Source organism: Hypoxylon fragiforme, assembly GCF_022984875.1.
Source record: "Hypoxylon fragiforme strain CBS 206.31 chromosome Unknown GGS25scaffold_9, whole genome shotgun sequence".
NCBI classification, from domain to species: domain Eukaryota; kingdom Fungi; phylum Ascomycota; class Sordariomycetes; order Xylariales; family Hypoxylaceae; genus Hypoxylon; species Hypoxylon fragiforme.
In genome coordinates, this window is record NW_026054764.1 from 2242460 (window position 1) to 2262173 (window position 19714).

At 53.8% G+C, this 19714-nt stretch overlaps 7 protein-coding genes across 7 annotated transcripts; 5 read left to right on the forward strand and 2 right to left on the reverse strand.

The window, feature by feature from the left end:
• Positions 1 to 161: 161 nt before the first annotated feature.
• On the forward strand, positions 162 to 5438 carry GGS25DRAFT_515927 (acyl transferase domain-containing protein; the record flags this gene model as incomplete). The annotated part of the gene is made up of 2 exons (XM_049263135.1): positions 162 to 2963; positions 3060 to 5438. The coding sequence occupies 2 exons, from the start codon at positions 162 to 164 to the stop codon at positions 5436 to 5438; spliced, it is 5181 nt and encodes a 1726-aa protein (XP_049113331.1).
• A 171-nt stretch (positions 5439 to 5609) lies between these two features.
• Positions 5610 to 7603, forward strand: GGS25DRAFT_461006 (uncharacterized protein). The gene is made up of 4 exons (XM_049258934.1): positions 5610 to 5714; positions 5801 to 5835; positions 6148 to 6755; positions 6838 to 7603. Exons 3-4 carry the CDS (start codon positions 6323 to 6325, stop codon positions 7500 to 7502), a joined length of 1098 nt encoding a protein of 365 aa, XP_049113332.1. The 5' UTR covers positions 5610 to 5714; positions 5801 to 5835; positions 6148 to 6322; the 3' UTR covers positions 7503 to 7603.
• A 440-nt stretch (positions 7604 to 8043) lies between these two features.
• GGS25DRAFT_525720 (uncharacterized protein) lies at positions 8044 to 8427 on the forward strand (the record flags this gene model as incomplete). Its single annotated transcript, XM_049264846.1, has 1 exon — positions 8044 to 8427. The coding sequence occupies one exon, from the start codon at positions 8044 to 8046 to the stop codon at positions 8425 to 8427; it is 384 nt and encodes a 127-aa protein (XP_049113333.1).
• Positions 8428 to 9009: 582 nt separating this feature from the next.
• GGS25DRAFT_508248 (NUDIX hydrolase domain-like protein) lies at positions 9010 to 10135 on the forward strand. The gene is made up of 3 exons (XM_049262453.1): positions 9010 to 9377; positions 9487 to 9692; positions 9860 to 10135. The coding sequence occupies exons 1-3, from the start codon at positions 9263 to 9265 to the stop codon at positions 10043 to 10045; spliced, it is 507 nt and encodes a 168-aa protein (XP_049113334.1). The 5' UTR covers positions 9010 to 9262; the 3' UTR covers positions 10046 to 10135.
• Positions 10136 to 11577, reverse strand: GGS25DRAFT_508250 (aldolase). Its single transcript, XM_049262454.1, has one exon. It carries the CDS (start codon positions 11158 to 11160, stop codon positions 10216 to 10218), a length of 945 nt encoding a protein of 314 aa, XP_049113335.1. The 5' UTR covers positions 11161 to 11577; the 3' UTR covers positions 10136 to 10215.
• Positions 11578 to 11891: 314 nt separating this feature from the next.
• Positions 11892 to 16695, forward strand: GGS25DRAFT_508251 (uncharacterized protein). Its single transcript, XM_049262455.1, has one exon. The coding sequence runs from the start codon at positions 12143 to 12145 to the stop codon at positions 16154 to 16156; it is 4014 nt and encodes a 1337-aa protein (XP_049113336.1). The 5' UTR covers positions 11892 to 12142; the 3' UTR covers positions 16157 to 16695.
• A 280-nt stretch (positions 16696 to 16975) lies between these two features.
• Positions 16976 to 19131, reverse strand: GGS25DRAFT_461231 (UV radiation resistance protein and autophagy-related subunit 14-domain-containing protein). The gene has a single exon (XM_049258936.1). It carries the CDS (start codon positions 19048 to 19050, stop codon positions 17182 to 17184), a length of 1869 nt encoding a protein of 622 aa, XP_049113337.1. The 5' UTR covers positions 19051 to 19131; the 3' UTR covers positions 16976 to 17181.
• Positions 19132 to 19714: the final 583 nt, after the last annotated feature.

The window sequence follows — 19714 nt, forward strand, 5'->3', positions numbered from 1 at the left end:
CGCCGCACGGATTCCTCTCCAGTTCCCCTTCATCACCGTCTGCTGCGACCGCCTCATCAGTCTCCGAGGCGGACTTCCAAGCAGACGATGTAGCCATCATCGGCATGGCATGCCGCACAGCGGGAGGCAACGACACTCCCGAGAAGCTGTGGCAGTTCCTCATGGATAAGAAAGATGCGTCCGGCGAGAGCCCCAGCTGGCGCTGGGAGCCGTGGAGAAAACGAGATCCTCGAAATGCGAAAGTGATCGAGAAGACGATCAACAAGGGCTACTTCATCGAAGACCTGGAGAACTTCGATGCCTCATTCTTCGGCATCTCGCCCAAGGAGGCCGAGCAGATGGACCCGCACCAACGATTAGGGCTCGAGGTGACGTGGGAGGCCCTCGAGAACGCCGGCCTCAACCCCAAGTCTCTCTCCGGATCGGACACAGCCGTGTATATGGGCTGTGATTCAGACGACTATTCTCGACTTCTGCTCGAAGATATACCGAATATCGAGCCCTGGATGGGCATAGGCACGACCGCACACGGAATTCCCAACCGGATTTCCTACCACTTCGACCTGATGGGCCCTAGTGTGGCGGTCGACTCTGCATGCGCATCTTCACTGTGCGCCGTGCACTTCGGGCGGCAGGCCGTCCTCGGCGGGGAGTCCAGAGTGGCAATCGTCGGCGGCGTCAACGTTTGCTTATCCCCTGCCCTATTTCACATGTTAGGCTCAGCCGGCGCGCTCTCACCGGATGGCGTGTGCCTCTCCTTCGACGACGATGCCCACGGATACGCCAGAGGAGAAGGCGCCGCCGTGCTCATCCTGAAGCGTCTATCCCACGCCATCAAGGACGGCGACCGCGTGCTGGCGACCCTCAAGGGCACGGCGATTGCGCAGGACGGTAAGACGAACGGCATCATGGCTCCCAACGCCAAGGCGCAGGAGCTCGTGGCCAGAAAGGCCCTGCAGGTCGCGGACCTCGACCCCTTGTCCATAGGCTATATTGAAGCACATGCCACCTCCACTTCGCTGGGCGATCCGACGGAAATTTCCGCCATCTCTGCGGTATATGGCGCTGGGCGCTCCCCCGACGCGCCCGCCTACGTTGGTTCCATCAAACCCAACGTCGGACACCTCGAAGCTGCCGCCGGCGCCATCAGTCTCGTAAAAGCGGTCATGGCCGTCAACAAGGGAGAAATACCGCCACAGGCGAGGCTGCAGAAGCTGAACACGCGCGTCAACTGGGAGAAGTCGGGCCTGCAGGTCGTGCAGGAGAAGACGGAGTGGATCGAGGAGGGAAACCGGCCGCGACGCGCTGCCGTCTGCTCGTACGGCTATGGCGGAACCGTGTCCCACGCCATCATCGAGCAGTCGCCTGTTGCTGTGCCCATGGCACGCGAGGAAGAGGATCGGCCGACATTGCTGCTGCTTTCCGCTCCGCAGGAGAAGCGGTTGGCGATTCAGAGCGCGGCGCAGGCCGAGTGGCTCGAAAGTTCTGGAAAATGCGAAAGTCTGAAGTCGGTGGCAGCGACGCTCGCACGACGACGCGCTCACCACGACCTCCGCGCAGCGTTTGTTGTGGGCAGCCACGCGGAAGCGGCTGAAGCGATGAACTCCTTTACTAAGGGCACGACGGGCGAGTGGGTCAGTCAAGGCCGTGCGTTCGAGACCGGCATTAGCAGGGAGGCGGTGTGGATCTTCTCTGGCCATGGCGCACAGTGGGCGGACATGGGCAAAGAGCTGCTCGAGAACCCTGTTTTCCGCCAGACGGTCGCCCCGCTAGACGAAATAGTGTCCCGGGAGCTCGGGTACTCTGCCCTCGATAGCCTGAAAAGGGGCGATTTCCAGGAGTCGGACGAGATTCAGGTCCTCACCTACCTGGTCCAGGTCGGCCTCAGCCAGCTCTTGCAATGCCAGGGCATTCACCCTCAGGCTATCATCGGCCACTCGGTTGGGGAGATCGCTGCCTCTGTTGTCGCCGGATGTATCAGCCCGGAGGAGGGCACGCTGATCGTGACGAGGCGTGCACGCCTGTATGCCCGGATCAGGGGCTTTGGCGGCATGTATCTGGTCAACCTACCTTTCTCAGAGGTATCCGCGGAGTTGGGTGACAGGAAGGATATCGTGGCCGCCATTGACTCTTCTCCGTCGTCTTGTGTCGTCAGTGGTGCTGTCGCTCCTCTGGCCCAGTACACCGAGAGTCTAAGGGAGCGTGGTATCAGAACCTTCCAAGTCAAGACCGATATTGCCTTCCACAGCCCCATGCTGGATATCCTGTCGACGCCATTGAAAGATGCCTTGTCCAAGGCACTTCACCCGAAACTGCCGTCGATTAGGCTCTACTCGACATCTATGACTGATGCTCGGGCCCTAGATCCTAGAGATGTAGACTACTGGATTAACAACATGTTGAGTCCTGTATGGCTTACCTCTGCCGTCAATGCCGCCGTAGAGGATGGCTTCAGAACTTTCTTGGAGGTCTCATCCCACCCTATCGTATTACACTCTGTCAACGAGACTTTGGCTGAGAAAGACTTGAAGGATTTCACGACCATCGCTACGATGCGGAAGAACAAGTCTGCGGAGAAGAGCATTCTCCACGCCGTGGCTCAACTGTACATCAAAGGCGCTACCGTCGATTTCAACGCCTTGTTCGGTCGGAAATGGTGCGGACAGGTTCCCGGGTTCCGCTGGAGCCAGAAGCCGTACTGGAAGGAAGTGTCCTCTGGATCGGCGGGGGCTGACATGCTCCACGATGTTGATCTGCACACGATGACCGGTCAACGTACAGTCGTTGCCGGTACCGATACCATTCTCTACACCACCACGCTTAACGAGAGCAATAAACCGTTCCCGAGGCCTCACAAACTCCACGGCACAAATATCATCCCTGCTGCCGTCTATGTTAACACTTTCCTTCATGCCACTGGCGCTACTACCCTCTCCGATATGACGCTGCGTATTCCACTTGCGGTAGGTCTTCGCCCCTTTTCCTTTTTTCTTTTCACCTACCTTTTCAGCCATCCATCCCCTTCGAGTATCTTCATACTAACTTTAGCCCCCTAATAGGTCACCGATGACCCTCGGAACGTCCAAGTCGTCATGGAAGGAGAAAACGTCAAGGTCGCATCTCGCCTCAGCTCATCCGACGACCACTCATGGACTGTGCACAGTGCCGCGAAGTGGAGCGACAAGCCCCTTACCGAGGCCGAGCCATCCATCCCTATCGACGCCATCCGAAGGCGCTGCAACCTACTACCCAACACTTATTCCATCGATCACTTGACCAAGGTCGGTGTCTCGGGCATCGCCTTCCCCTGGGCGGTCACGGAGCACTACGGCAATGACAAGGAGATGATCGCCAAGGTGGACAACGACCCCGACAACAAGGAGACTACATGGGACGTCAAGTCGTGGGCCCCTACCCTCGATGCCGCGTCCTCGGTGGGCTCTACCGTCTTCGCCGACGACCCGAAGCTGCGCATCGTCTCGCAAATCGACGAGCTCGTCATCCACTCCCGCGACCCTCCCCCCAAGGTCTACTTCCTCTACGCCACGGAGACCGACGCCGCTGCCGCTGATCCACAGACGCGGTCTGCCGACGTCTCGATCCTCAACGTCCGCGGCGAGGTCCTCGCCAAGTTCCGTGGACTAAGACTAACCGAAGTAGAGGGTGGCTCGGGGATCAGCAAGGGCATAGATACCCTCGTGCACCACATGGCCTGGATCCCTGCTCGTCTATCCGAGAAGCCCCTCCTCCTGAAGCAGGCTGTCATCATCTCCTCAGATACCGAAAGGTATGAGCAGTACGCGAAGGACTTGAGCCGACAGCGGCACATCTCCAAGGTAGTCAAGGTCAACACTGCCAAGGAGCTGCAGCAGGCAGAGATATCCGCCATGCTCAACGCGATGGAGTCCGCCGTCGTGTACTGCCCCGAGGCCGTGCAGCCCTCCGACGACATCGCGCGCGCGTCCCGGAAGTTCATCTGGGAGGTCGCCTCCGCCGTCAAGTTCATCGCGCAGAACAAGCTCCCCGTCAAGTTCTTCATCATGACGGACCGCGTCTTCGCCGCCGAGGACGCCACGGCACTCGCCCAGGGGGCGCTGTACGGCCTCGCGCGCATCGTCGCGTCAGAGCACCCCGACATCTGGGGGGGTCTGATCGACAACGAGGGCCCGCAGTTCCCTATCCTGCCCTTCAAGTACGTCCAGGAGCAGGACATCATCCGCTTCGAGGACGGCGTACCTCGCATCGCGCGCCTGCGCCCCTTCTCCGCTAACCAGCGCCACCCCGCATCCAGCACCAAAACCCTCCTACCCAAGCCCGAGGGGACGTACGTCGTGACGGGTGGTCTCGGTGTCTTGGGTCTCGAGACCTGCGACTTCCTCATCGCGAAGGGCGCGCGCCGCATAGTCATCCTCTCGCGTCGTGCCTTGCCACGCCGCAGTCAGTGGGCCAATGCATCGGAGAGCATCGCGCCCATCCTAGCCCGCATCCAAGCGATGGAGAACCACGGCGCGAGCGTGCACGTCGTGTCTCTCGACGTCGGCGCCAAGAACGCGCACGAACTGCTCCTCGACGCGCTCGACCGCCTCTCGCTTCCCCCCGTCCTCGGCGTCGTTCACGCCAGCGGTGTGCTCGAGGACAGCCTCCTCGTCGATACAACCGAAGACTCATTCGCGCGCGTGCTGTCGCCCAAGATCTCCGGCGCCTTAGCATTACACAAGGCCTTCCCGCCGGGAACTCTGGACTTCTTCGTCTTCTACTCGTCCATCGGGCAGCTGGTGGGGACGTCGGGGCAGAGCTCGTATGGATCGGGGAACGCTTTTCTAGATACCTTGGCGGCGCACAGGCGCAGCCTCGGGTGCAACGCGGTGGCGTTCCAGTGGACGGCGTGGCGCAGCATGGGGATGGGGACCTCGGCGTTCCTGACGCTCGAGCTGCAGAGCAAGGGCATCACGGACATCACGTGCGAGGAGGCCTTCAGCGCCTGGGAGCACCTGTCGAAGTACGATGTCGAGCAAGCCGTCGTCACGCGCACGCTCGCCTACGACGAAGGGGAATCGGCGCCTTGCCCGCTGATGGAGGAGATCACAGTCCGGCGCCCCCGCGAGAGGGACAGCTCGTCGTCCGGCGCCCCTGCAGAAGGGGCCAAGGGCGAGAGCGCGGACCGCCCGACGGACACGGCGGAGCTGAAGAAGTGGCTCGACATCAAGATCCGCGAGTCCCTCGCGTCGATACTGAAGATTGGCGACATCGAGGACATCGACCCGCGCGTCGCGCTATCGGATATCGGGGTTGACAGTGTGATGACCATCGTGCTGAGGCAGAAGCTGCAGAGCGTGCTGAAGGTGAAGGTGCCGCAGACGCTCACGTGGAATCACCCGACGGTGACGGCGATAATAGAGTACTTCGTGAAGCAGTTCCAAGGGGAAGGGAGCAAATAGGCAAAGGGAGCAAGTGGCAACGAGAGACGGGTATCTAATGTCAATAATAGCATAGTAATATTAATCATACTTTCTGTTCAATCTTTTTTTTTTTTTTTTTTTTTGTAAGACAAAAATAGAGAGAAATAATTTAAAAAAAAAGTTACAAATGAAAAACCCGCAATTTGTTGCCTACGTGGATATGATATCACCTACAATAGTTATGGAGGATACCTACCTAATAATCAGTGCCCGATGAGGTAGTTAGGCACCCCGCCGGCAGTTGATATCTTTTTGGTATGTAATTATGATGGTGGTACAGAAGGGCGGCTGTGGCGTCAAAAGGGAATGATTAGTCACTATTCTTACTAATCTTGTAATAGTAACATTGTCTCTTTACTCCCTGTTACATAACTAGGTATGTACTGAACATTCATTATACTGTAACAATGATAGATTATGTAAGTTACATGTAGATACAATACATAACCAAAAAAGGGGGACGATGACCAGTCAGAAGTTAGTCATCAACAAACAGCTCCTCATTTATTGTCATTTAAATATTCCACTTTGACAACTTTCAGCCCCATTTCCAATCCAACCACCCATCCCATTGTAACACCGAAATGTTGTTATATCCTCCACAATTATCTAACTTACCAATAAGAACTTCTATCACACCTATCTTGAACAATAGAGAGTTTATTCTGAAGGATTTTTTTCGCTATAGCCTGCGTTTTAGCGGAACTCATCGGGTTGTTACAACTCAGCGAACCCGACCTGGAGATACACCAATTCGGGTGTGTACATTATCGGATGGGGCCAAACGCCGGTCTGAAAGGTTGAAGACTGGGCGAATCCACCACCATCACCACCATCAGCTAGGATACTTGGGATTTCCTGGTATGACAAAGCAGACGCACACCTTGGCGGGAGAAACAGTGAAAGAGAGGAAGAAGCAGACACCGCCTCGACCAAGTTCGAGCGTCGTTCTGTTGTCTCCGGAAAACCAAGTGTTATTACTGCACAGAGTGAAGACCTCTTCGGCATTCCCCTCTGCGCACGTATTTCCTGGGGGGAATCTCTCTGTATTCCACGATGGGGAGGTTCCAAGCCCAAGCGATGCCAAGATACATGAAGACTCGCTCTCGTATAGGCTAGGCGCCATCCGGGAAACTTTTGAAGAAAGCGGGATCCTGCTGGCTCGTGAAGGGGACATAGATGGGAAGCCCTTGAGCATTCCCACCGTCGACCGCGATCAGGCTCGTCAAGCGATCTACCGAAATAAGGTACGCTTCGTCGAGTGGCTGGCGAGCGTAGGCGGAGTTGCAGATACGGGTAATGATAACCGTGCCCGAGCGCCACTCTGGACGCCTTGACATTGTTTGACTAGGGAAAAAAACTAAACCTTGGATTACAGAGAATTTGTTGCCGTTCACTAGATGGATAACGCCTCTCGCTCAGCCGCGACGCTTCACTACGCAGATGTACTTGTATATGCTCCCGCTTTCGACGATAGATGACACCGCCATATCGGCCGCGCGATCCGAGGCCATCATTCCTACCCCTGATGGCGGCGCGGAGATCACCGCTGCGCGGTTTGACGATGCAAGCACGTGGCTAGAGAAGCAGCGTAACGGCGAAATTGTCTTGTTTCCACCCCAGTGTTTTCTACTTCACCTGTTGTCGCAGTTTATGGTAGGCCCCCCCGCGGATTCGCCCAGTCCCTCGGAATTGGTAGAGCATTATCGCTCCCAGCGAGAGAGGCTGAGGGGATTCTTGAATACCGTGCCAACGGCAACCGAACCCAGAGCTCTGAAACATCCCACGGCCCAAATTCCTTGGGGGGAGAAAACCATTAGTCCTACTACTCTGGGCATACGGCAAAGCGATAAGAGGGCAATACTGGGACTTGATAAGCCTGGTCCGGAACTGAATGGTTCGGATAAGGGTGGGGATTGGGAAAGAGTGGTATTGGTAAGATTTTCCAAAGGGGTAGCCACGGAAGTTGAGGTGAGGGGTAGAGAAGAGGTCCTGGACGAAGAGAGGCGCCTGGAGAGGCTGAGTAAGGAGACGAAGTTATAATACAAGAGTCTCGAATGATGGTATGAATTCATAGCTATGACTAGGTACATTATCACTCAGACTGACAAAATGTCAGGTGGAAATCATATTCTTCGAGCCCATGTGTCACGGTTTCCTTACTCACGGGCCAGTTCATTTCAGCATATGACTGCATCGGGACATGACGCGAGAAGCACTTGCTAATTATAAGACCACATTTGAATGAAGCGTAGGGACTCCAACACGAGTTGGCTCGCTGGCGCTACTTCTAATCTCATCTGCGTAACCTGGGACACAAGTGCATGCTGGAAGCACGTCAGGGCTATACTTTCTACACGCAAGCTCCTTTGTCAAATCTTGCGTAAGGCTACCTCAGGGGCACCCTCGATATAGGATTGTGTACCTATAAGTCCTAGATATTGGCGCTCAACCACGGGCTATATAAAGCAAAGCCCCCGAGCCTTCCAGAACCAGCCTACCTACCCCAGAAACCCTCGCACCCCCATCAAAAATCCTCAACCAACAAACTATCACCAAAAACGACTAGTCTACTCAACTCCCAATGGCAGCCATGAAATTCACCACCTTGTTCCTCTACTCCCTCACCCTCTCCCTCTGGCGCCTCGCCAACGGCACACCCATCCCAGACCCAGACCCAGAGCCCCCAAAACCCAAACACACCCGCGCCCGCCGCTACACCTACAACAAAACCGACGGCGTCGGCGCTGGCACGTACACCTTGCCGGACTTGGCTGCGTATAACGCTACCAACCACCACTACGGCCACGTCCCGATCCCGCTCGTAGCGCTCCCGCACGGAAACGTTAACGCGTCGGATAGGGATTTGGTGGTTATTGCGAATTATACAACGACGAACTACACGATCTCGATTTATGAGCCGGGGCCGGAGGATGGGAGCGCCGGGGGTGGTGCGGCGGATGAGTAGGGGTGTTTTTTTTTTGTTTTACCTGACTTCACGGTGTGGGGCGGGTGTGGAAGACAGGGAGGAAAGGGCTTAGGGGCTTGAGGGTTGGGAGGTTTGGGGATGGAAATGGGATGGTAAAGAAGTTGGATACTGCGGGAACTTTTCGGTATACGGATGGTGGTGCTGGGACGGCGGTCAATTGGGCGTTCTATCATGCTTAGGTTAGGTAAGGGGTTAGGAGCTAAGGTTAGGAGTTGATAAAGGGGGTAGGTAGGAGAACTTGCTCGTTTGTTTTTGTGTCATTGCTACATACACTACATTAGGTAGGTTTAGGTAGGTATGCTTTCGGGTAGAAAGGGGTTTAACCAAAACAACAATACTATCAAGTCCCCATTTCGAGGTGATATTGAAGCTTTCGGTGCATCTTGAGCCGACCTGAGAAGTGCTTGAATCAAGACGAATTAATTACTGTTCCTTACTGGAGAACTTTCGCGGTAAGACGCTTACCTTGGTACGCACATTAACGCAACAGTCTATAAAATCGCCGAAAGACCGTAATCCCCTCTCAGGTAAGCAAACACGGCATCTATTCCCAACGTATACCACCACAGTAGATCAGGCACCGTGCCTATCCTATATCCACACTGTCCGGCCTTACTCCGGCCCTACCGCATCGCCGTTATTTGTACCCCCCAAACCCCGGTCCGCTTTCGGCATTGTGACAAACATCGAATTATCACCTACCTAGGTATTTTTCCGACTTTTTAAAAAGCACGCTATCAGAGACGCTAAATAAATCTACGAGCAGTGATTAACACGCCGGAAAAATAGCTTAGTCGATACCAAAAAAAAAAAAATGCAGGGCCCGACCACCGCACCCCCGTACTCCCCCCGCGTCGGCGTCGCCGCCCTAGTCCGCAACGCGCGGGGCGAGTTTGTGTTCGGCAAGCGGAAGGGGGCGCACGGCGCTGGTACGTTACTTACCCCCTTTCCCCTCCATCCCTACCCCCCCCCCCCCCCCCCCTACCTACCCACCCAGAAAGCCACCCAACTAAAACAAGCCACCGGGTGGGTGGTCAGGCTCCTGGCAGTTCCCCGGCGGCCATCTCGAGATGGGCGAGTCTTTCTTCGAGGGCGCGGCGCGCGAGACGTTAGAGGAGACGGGGCTGACGGTCGCGGGGGTGCGGGTGGCGGGGGTGACGAACGATGTGTTTGATGCGGCGACGAGGCACTACGTGACGGTGTTCGTGGAGTGTCGGGTAGAGGGGGAGGGGGAGGAGCCGAAGGTGGGTTTTTTTTATTTCTTTTTACTTGGTGCTTATTTCCTATCATCCTTTTCTCTCGCTCCCTTTTTATTGTGCTTTTCCTCCTTTGCACTTTCGTAAATACCGAACTAGACAGTGAGCAGTGAGGAGTGAGAACAAGAGCTAACTCGAGTAATCCGTGATGGTAGGTCATGGAGCCGGATAAATGCGAGGGCTGGCACTGGATAGGCTACAACACGATCCGGCAGTGGTGCGAGCATCACGACGACAACGAGACGCCGGAGTGGGCGCAGAATAAGTGTTTCTTGCCGATCAGGAACCTGGTCAAGGATCATCCCCAAGTAGAGAGTTTGATACCATCGTTACGGGAGTGAGGGCTAGAATATGTTACTAGGTCATGGAAACAACCAGTCACAGCGTTTATGTTGAACTATACCTAGGCAATGAAATATTAGCCCTGAAATATTTACTCATGCGTGCTTTCAAACTGCTATGTACAGTGCTTGAATCGTATCAACAGTTCCTTCTTCCAAGGACCTATAGACTACAGACTCTTCTCGATCTCCGCCAACTCCGCCATCTGAGCCTCAATACTCCGCTTCACCGCATCCGCAGGCTCCAAATACGGGCGCCTCGGTTTCAACTTCTCCACCGCGCCCTCAATGCCCGCTGCCTTCGCCGTATGAATCGCAGCCGCGTACTTGGTCGACGCAATGCCCGCTTTGCAAGGCTGCTCGGCCAGCGCGGCCTTTTGGTGCAGAGCGAGCGCTTCCTGGTACTTCCCCTCCTTGTACAGCGTGTAGATCTTCACGATGGCCTTTGGGAAGACGTTGCCGAACGCGGCGATGCAGCCCGCGGAGCCGACGCTGAGGCCGCCGATCAGGAAGTCCGACTGGCCTCCGAAAGTCGCGAAGCGCGCCGCGGGTAGCTCGGCAGCGAGGCGCGTGATCTTGGCCACGGAGCCGCAGGTCAGTTTTACGCCTACGATGTTGCTGTGCTGGTTCGCCAGCTTCGTTATCGTCGCCGAGTCCAGGTCGACGCCGTTGCAGACGCCGGGGAAGTTGTACAAGATCACCGGAAGCGGGCTCTGGGTCGCCACGTCGGCGTAGAAGTTGTCTATGACGGCGGGAGTAGTCGCCTTGCCGAAGTAGGCGGGCGGGAGAACTAGCGTATAGTTTGCGCCGGCCTCTGCGGCGTCGGTGATGAATTCGAGGACCTGCCGCGTGGAATGGCCACCGCAGCCCGCCATGATGGGGAAATCTGGTCCGACTGCTTTGCGGGCTGTTTGCAGCAGCGTTCTGCGCTCCTCGCGGGTAAGCAGGAAGGTTTCGGCATTTGTTCCGAGGATGACAAGTCCAGCAAGACCGGTTTTGGACAGATAGGAGTAGTAAGTTGCTTGGGATTCGGTGTCTAGAGTGTCTGTCTTGGGGTCAAAGAAGGTGACGGCGGGGGCCCAAATACCACTTGGAGGGACCTTGGGGAACGACATTGCGAAAGATTTATATCTGGAATTATTCGCTCCGTTTCATATATTTCATGGAAGTTGAGTATAATAATCAACACTGGGAATATCAATGTCTGCCCGGGTACTAATGAGGGGCGCGGGTTGCGTTTGTTCGGGGGATTTGAGCCGGTCTTGTTGCAGCTTGGCATTCCGCTCTCGGCAGCCGCCGAAGATTCTTATAGGATTACATATCAAGATAGGTACCGTAGTATTCATCACAATAAGAACTTGGAAATCATTATACCGAACGCTACATGTATACCATACTGTTAGACCTATGAAGATAATGGGAATATATTCACCTTAAGCGAATGAGCTGAGCGGAATCTCAAATCAAGAGAATCTGGAATAGAAAAGCAATCAACAATGCGGAACTCTATTCTCACTCAATTTATATTAATTAATTGTTGTTTTTGTTGGGGGCTTGATACTTCGTAGACTGGGTAATATTCGGCAGCAAAAGCCAATTACGTAACCTAGATGATTGTACAGTACCTAGTACCTACATACGTCTGCCTACGTCTGCCACCTGCGCAATCCACTGCGCGTTGACGCATCCTGCGCATGTGTCTTAAGAAGGTGCAGCTTGAACTGAACTGCATCCACTTTAGGTGCTAAGCAGGTCCCCACCGCGTCTTTCCCGAATACCGGGATTGTACTTGTACTACTTAGTTACCTAACTTACCTCTAGCATTTAATTCTTTTAACGTTGAATGCTCATCACCGAGCGCGTGGTGCGACATGACTGGACTATCTTCTCAGCAAACTACAAACTACTACTACTACTACTACTACAAGCTTCCAAGATTATTCTAACAACTAATACAAAATAACAAAATAACACCTCATTTAGCGAAACACTCAAATCATATATGGGCTGATTCGATTCGCCGTCGTCTTCTCTTTACGAGAATCATGACGCTACTGAATTCTGTAGTTACAGTGGCTAAGCCGCGCCATCGACGATATGTATAACCAACGCAGGATCGTGCGGAGGCTGCTTGGCCGACAGCTTACCGATACTCCTACCGATGGGAATATAGCTGTCACTAGCTCACCCGTTCCTCAATCTTATCGACCTAATGCCTCTCAAAATGCCACATACCCCTCCGCTGTACCAATAGCCTGTCTCGATCGGTCCCCGGATGGTCATGCCGCCGTGCTCGGTGGCCGCCATGTTCTCAAGACAATTTATTTTGATGGCCTGAGCATTAAAGAAGGTGTCGATGTGCGCTCTGTCATTACTGCTCAGTTCGCAAACAAGAGCAACGCTGCCAGTTCCGTGTCCGATCAATTGTCCATCAAAGACGTCAAGTTAGCCCCCAACCATGGCAACGACCTTACTGTCTTTACCGCTTGCGCCAACGGAAAGATCTTTATGTACGACATCGGTCGCTTGGGTATGGGATCTGGGCTTGAGTTCATCCAAACCAAAGAGGATTCGCGCCAGATCAATACACTAGACTTCAACCCTCATAATGGAACATGGTTATTATCCGGAGGGCAGGATGGCACGGTGCGCTGCTTCGACGTGAAAACGCCCATACCTGGACGAAGTGGTCCGACTTTTCGTAATTGGCAGGCTTTCCGTTGCAACGCCGATGGAGTTAGCGATGTAAAATGGTCGCCTAAAGACGGTATGACTTTTGCCTGTGCGACAGATTCCGGCGTCGTTTTGAAATGGGACATCCGGAAATATTCCGCGCCTCTCCTCAAGATTAACGCCCACGATACGCAGAAAGGCGCCTCCTCTATATCATGGCACGCCGATGGTGAACATTTGATCAGTGCTGGGTTGGACAGTAAATGCTACGTTTGGGATTTGTCGGATAATGCCGAAAAGAGACAGAAGCCAAAGTGGACTATAAGTTGTCCGGCGCCCGTCACATCCGTGGTCTGGCGGCCTGGTCTTTGGTCTGCTACTGCCCGAGGGCGACGTGCAGCTCAGGTCGCTGTATCCTATGATGAAGGGGGGCATGTTAAGAAATACGGCATTAGCTCCGTGCACATCTGGGATTTGGCACGTCCGACCATGCCGTATAAGGAGATAGATATATTCGATAACTCGCCTAGTGCTCTGCTTTGGCACGACCAGGACCTTCTGTGGACTGCCGGCCCTGATGGGTTTTCCCAGTGCGATGTTGCGTTTGCCCCCAAAGTTATGGACCGCCAATCACTTTCAAGTCTTGATTTCTCCGCTCGGGGAGAAGTGCTCATGTTTCTCGAGGAGAGGATACGATTACCCCGACCACGCCCTACAACAATGGCGCATCAAGGCATGCCAACTTCTTCTTACAGTTCTAGTCCTACTGGCCAGATGCTCAGTATTAGTCGCAGTGACTCCGAAGAGGACGTTATAGGCAGTTTTCTCGGCACAAGACGGCGCGTAACTGAGAAACGCCGAGCGGGCAATCGCACTTCTCAACCCATCAGCATGACACCCCGTTCCAGTTCGGGCATTGAGGATCAAGTCATTTCTTTGGACCAAGCAATGAAATTGACCGACCCTTTTAGGCCACAACAAGTCATGGCCATCGGCCAGATTCCTGGTGCCCCAAACATACAAATTTATGGTTATCTATCAGCGCAATATCTGGACATCCTCGAACAGGATTTACCACGTACGAAAGGGGGGAAACCGTTGAATGAGAGAGTTGTTGGCATTATGGAACGATATGCGCGAGCTTCTGAAAGCGTCAGCCAACACCGCCTAGCACAGACGTGGCGTATATTAGCTTATGCCATTGACCTACTATTATCACGGAGGTCTTTATACCACCTAGAACACCGTCTATTTCGCCGTGAGAGGCCTCCCGCCAGCCCCGATCATGGTCCATTTGATTTTGGGTTGATGATCCCGAAGACAAATATGTCACCAAAGTTAAAAGTAGGTGGGGATGATACACCAAGAAAGCCGTCGTCCGCGGCATCTCTAGACAACCGTCATCCTCTAGGGAGGTCATTCCTTGCAGAGGATCTCGATAGCGAGTCGAATGTCCCTACCCCATTAGCTCGGCCGGTCAAGGAAGATGCTAGCAATAACTATAGACATGCTGATGGAAATAAGTTAACTACGGTTCACGAAATGGAAAGCTTTACTTTGCCACCCACCATCCTCCCAGAGAGCTTCGGTCAGCGCAAACGGCTCGATTCAACATCTCTCTCAACATTGAGTCCGGATAGTCAAAGGTCGAACACGGAGGGGTACGACTTCTACGACTTGAATGCCATCGAGAATATCCCTGCTGGAGCGATTGACGTTCCGATGAAGAAGGGCTCCCTGACTCTTGGTAGCGAAGAACCAGGGAGTCTAACCGGGGGGCGCAAACCAATGCCTAGGACTGACTCCGACGAGAGCTATGCTCCAATATTTTCTCTATCTGTCACAAGTAGGCAAGCATCGGTCCTCACCGGTTCATCCGGCACGACCATTGATCAAACACCCCGAAAGTCTAAGCAGAATAACCAAAGCCCAGACGAAACAGAAGAAGAATACGGAAGCAGAATTAGAGGTAAACAAATTGGAGAGTCACCCGATGATATAAGATATTCCTTTCGGCAGGGGTTGGAACGACAAGATTCCGATACCTTAACAGACTACAAGATCTCTCAAACTACCAGTGATACTCTTGATAGCGCTCAGTCACGAGACCTGGATAAGCACCATTCTATAGAGTATTCAGTCCCAAAGCTAATGTTACCAATATCTTCCCCTACAGCCCAACCTGAAGACCACCAATCACCTCATATTACGGAGACCGATTTTCTTCCTTGGCTAGACGATCCTCCATACCCACATCCCATAGCCATTGAATATAAGGCAAAGGTGCCTATTCCGCCATTCAATCCGTACGATGTATTATCGCGAGCTCTGGATTTTGAGTCCAAACGTTCTGCGTTAAATGCGTCTGCCATCGTTCTTCTCCTCAAACCTCTTGTCCCCGACGATGTGATTGACCCCTATCAAGCAGCGGCGATTGTCAGGAAACACCATAGCCGACTTATGGGCATGAAGTTATTTGTTGAAGCTGCTTTGCTGCGTAACATCTGTGTTCGCGGCTGGCCCAACGGTCTGGAGGCCTGGGGCGACAATTATACTTCTGTTTTTGCCCCAGCGCAACAGCGAGTTTCAGCAGCATTTGCCTGTTCTCAGTGTCACAAGCCTCGAGAAATCGACCGTTCGAATCCGGATGGTCCTGGGGTATGGAAGTGCGAGCGCTGCCGCGCTGTAATGGCACCATGTGCCGTTTGTGGACACCGGGACGCTACGGCCGATCCACTTCCGCCAGCGTCGGTGTCGGAAGGTTTGGCAACGCCTACATCCAACCTATCGAAGGAGCCGATACTTTCCACTTGGTGGTACTGTCCTGGTTGCTCTCATGGCGGGCACGCGAACTGCTTGCAAGATTGGCACGCCCCCGTTGGGCCAAAGGAAACCTACTCGTCTGCATCAGTTCATCCCATGGACGGCCCCTTCCCAGAGACAAACAGCGACGGGTGCTGCCCCTTCGACGGCTGCGGACACGCATGCCTCCCCGGGAGATGGCGCAACGAGAGCACTACCTCCCGCACAGAAGAGCTAAACCGCGTAGTACGCGAACAAACCCGCAGCTCCATCGGCAGCGTCATCGGGTACAAGAAGAACAGCGCCAACGACCGGAGAGGTTCCGGCCATCATGCCAGAGACTCCCTAGCCGCAGCACAAGCCACCACCATCCGCGGCGACGCCATCGAAGTCCCGCAAAGTAGAGCCGTCGAAAGCGTCAGGGAAGCTCTCTCCGCGGCTGATATCGGCGGCGGTGCCGCTAGCGCTGGCAGTGGCAGCGGAGCGGGCCATAGCACGACCGCAGGAGGAGGGGGGGGACTTCTCGGGATCCTGAGCTCGAGTCCCGGACGCGCGACTATTGGGGCCGGAAGCAGTGCCCCGGAGCGCAGGAAGAGCGTTAAATTTGCTGGGGCGGGGCCGGGGGATAGGCGATAGGTGGTGATGTAGTGTATATCTACCTAACCTAGGTGCTGAGGTACATATGCTTGTACAAACCTGTATATTGAAAACGAGGATGTTACACGGCGTTTTGCTGGTTGTGTTGTTGAGTGTCTTTTCTGAGTTGAGGGGTGGTGTCAGCGCTCTGGTTACTACATACCTAGGTACATACATAACTTACTTGCATGCCCAGAGAAGCGAGTGCAGCGGGTTCGAGCCCGTGTGGCTGATGTTTGCGTTGTATTGGATTGGATTGGGTTGGTATAGTTGGGGTGTATGAATAGGGGGGTACGATGGAGCGAGATAGGGGTAGGGTAGGTAGTGAGTGAGTGTATTATATGTCATACCTACATAGTATACCGAGACCTTCTCAACAAAGGGGGGGTTAATAATTCGAAATTTTTAATAGGTAAGATTAGGTATCGTCGATTCAATGTTTGGAGGAGGGCTGCTTATTTGTGGGCGTGTCTAGGTACGGTGTGGTATGGTACTCTAGGTATGTAAGTAGGTAGGCTAATTGAATCAAGATCGTGGTGAATATTATAATAATAACTTTATGTTCTATCCTTAAATACATATTAGGTAGGGTTGGTAGATGCCTACTGTACATACCTATGCTGCCCCTCTCCAAGCTTAATTGGCCGCAAACAAGTGTATAAGTCTAGGTACATAGGCATGTAGGTATATACCTGGTTACCTAGTAGGTATGTAATATATTAAGGGGTATCTAATCTCACCTCACCTCACCTCATTCCTCTTCACCTCACAACACCTCAGAACGCAACACCTTGCTCGAACATTACCTCGCTCTAACATGCTAACTTCCTTCCTTCTTTCTTTCTTTCTTTCTCTCTTTCCTTTCTTCTTTCCTCCCCTCTACCGTTCGATCACTTTTCCTCCACACTCCACACTCCACACTCCGGCTATGTACCTTATCTAATACAACACCGACCACAAGCAAAACGAGCAAGCAAGCAAGCAGTTTACATCCTCCCTTCAAACCCAACTCAACTCAACCCAACTCAAGCCTGCGCAACAGCCCCAACATTCTCCCTCAGCCCCTTCGTGCGCAGTGAGAGCATGGTAGAGCCTTCGTCGAAGGGGAGGCCGACGACAGAGTTACTGCTTCCGGGTGATCCGGTACCACCAGCACTACTGCCAAAGCTACTATCACCCCCAACACCAGCAACGGGACTTAAACTACTGCCATTTCCATTCTCTTTCCCCATAACCCTCCCCATCAACTGCTCCCTATGCTTGTTGACGCCACTATCCGCGCTGCCGGGGCGACTACCCGCGGTACTTATACTCGCGGCGTCATCCCTCGCATTACCACCACCACCACCACCACCACTGCCAGTCTTCCTCAGCCTCCCAGCCCAAAGGCCCCTAACGCCTCCCCGTTTCCTCTCGGGCACCTCCTCGCGGCCCGCGCTGCAGACATACAAAAGATACTTTAAGTTTGGGAGCGTGTGTCGTATATCCACTACTTTTAACCCGGCGGAGGCGACGCAGAGGGTCTCGATGTCCTTGTTGAGGAGGAACCAGGCGTAGTCGAAGCGGTACTGGGCGGTGGCGCCGCCGCGGATGAAGAGGGGGAACTCGCGCTGGGAGTCGGGCAAAAGAGAAATATCGTCGCGGATGCTGCTGCGGGAGCCGAAGGGGCGGAGGGGGTAGGGGAGGGGGACCGAGAGGTAGAATTGCAGCGCGTGTGTGAGCTGCGCGACGTAGCCTAGGGCGGCGGAGAGCGAGTCCTCGGTTGACGTGGAGAGGGTGGGGTCGTAGTTGGTGTTGGGGAGGGGGACGCCGCAGATGCTGAAGGAGAGGGGGGCGCCGGAGGGGCTCGGGGTGATGGGGAAGATGTGCGCGAGGTCCTCGCATACGCGCCGCCGCTGGCCGTGGATGCTTTCGCGGTTGGTGGCGATGAGGGCGCGCGAGGCGGGGAGCTTCGACTGCGCGTGCTTGACGTCGTCGGAGGCTCGGGCTTGCGCGGCGCGGCCGTCCCGGATGGCGGTGCGGCGCGCTTCAATGGAGGCTTGGAGCTCGTCGCGCCGGGCTTGGGCGGTCCGGAGGGCACGCATCTGGGCGGAGACGTATTTGGAAGCCAAGATGGCGGATTCTTGGGCTTGGGGAACGGCATCGGGAGGTGTTCGCTCGAGTATTGAGTTTATCTGGGCAGTAAGTGCTTCACGGGTGGCTAGGGCATCTTGGATGGAGTTGTCGAGGTTGGAGAGTTTCATCAAGGCATTATAAGTGGAAGTTGGTAGGGTTGGGGCTTGTTTCGGTTCATGTTTCTTGCTAGATAGCTCGAGGGAATATACACCATCAACGAGGTGGAAGACGAGGCAATTGGGGGGGAAGTGGTGGTTCCGTAGGGTGCCGAGGTAGTGCAAAGAGCGCATGTCAACGTGTTCGGTAAGCAATAAGGTCCAAATGCGCTGCCGCTTGGCCCATATCTTAATTATGAATCGAGATTCCCTCGTAATAGAAGGGCCGGTTTGGGATAGGTCGAAGAAGCGAAAGTTGAAGTTAATTGCACGCTCGCTAACTTCGCTGAGGTAGAAGGGTTCAGCATCTTGGTCGCAGTGCAGGGAGAAGAACACGTCAGCAGCTCTACTCTCGACGGTGTACTCCAATTGCTTCTGGTGGGTAATGGGGTTCGCATTGGTCAAAGTACTGCGACGTCTAGCATTGACCTTGGTGGATATAAGACTCTCGGAGGAATGAGCATGATGAAGCTGAGGCGGCGGACCATCGTGTAAAGTTGGGGTCTTGGTGGATGGAAGGTATGCGTCGAGATCGTCGGCGGCTCTGCCGTGAGGTCTAGTAAAGCTCAGGTTGCGCAGGTATATGCCCTGGAGATGTCGTAGGCGACGGTTCTGTGGCAGCATAGTTTCTTGGGCTGCTGCGTGGGCAGCGGGCGCACGAGGAAGCTCATGGGTAGAATTGGTTGATGGGGAAAGTTGTTCAGATTTGATGACGAATTTATTTTTAATTATTCCAAATGATCGACCTTTAATTAACTATCTCCAAGTACCAAAGTACCAAGGTACCTATGTACAAGTTGTATCCCCGTACCTGCATGTACCTAGTACTAGGTACCTAGTATGCTTAGATAAGTATACTGCTTTGTACATTTCCCCGTCTAATGGAATTAGCTTATGCTTTTATCGAGCTGCTAATAAGTTGACTTAATTGAATATTTTCGAAACCTTCCCTTTTGACGGAACAGATCGATTCAGCCTACCTAGTAGTAGATGTAGTTAGAAGTATGGGCATTAATTGACTTAGTATTTCACATCATTGAGCCATTTGTATGCCTTACGATAATATACCTATGAATGTGGAGATTTAGTTCTGCTTGTTCAATCTAAACTGTACTGTTTCAAAGAGTTGCCCTGGCCCCTTTTCTTCAGAGATGAAGTGGTAGATGTGTGTCAATCCCTATAGCGGCTATTGGGAAAATCTCGCTGAATGTTATAGTGAAGCCTTGGTTGGAATTCTGTTACAATTTGACTACAAGAAGGAGTTTATTGTCATGGATGATCGTGGCGT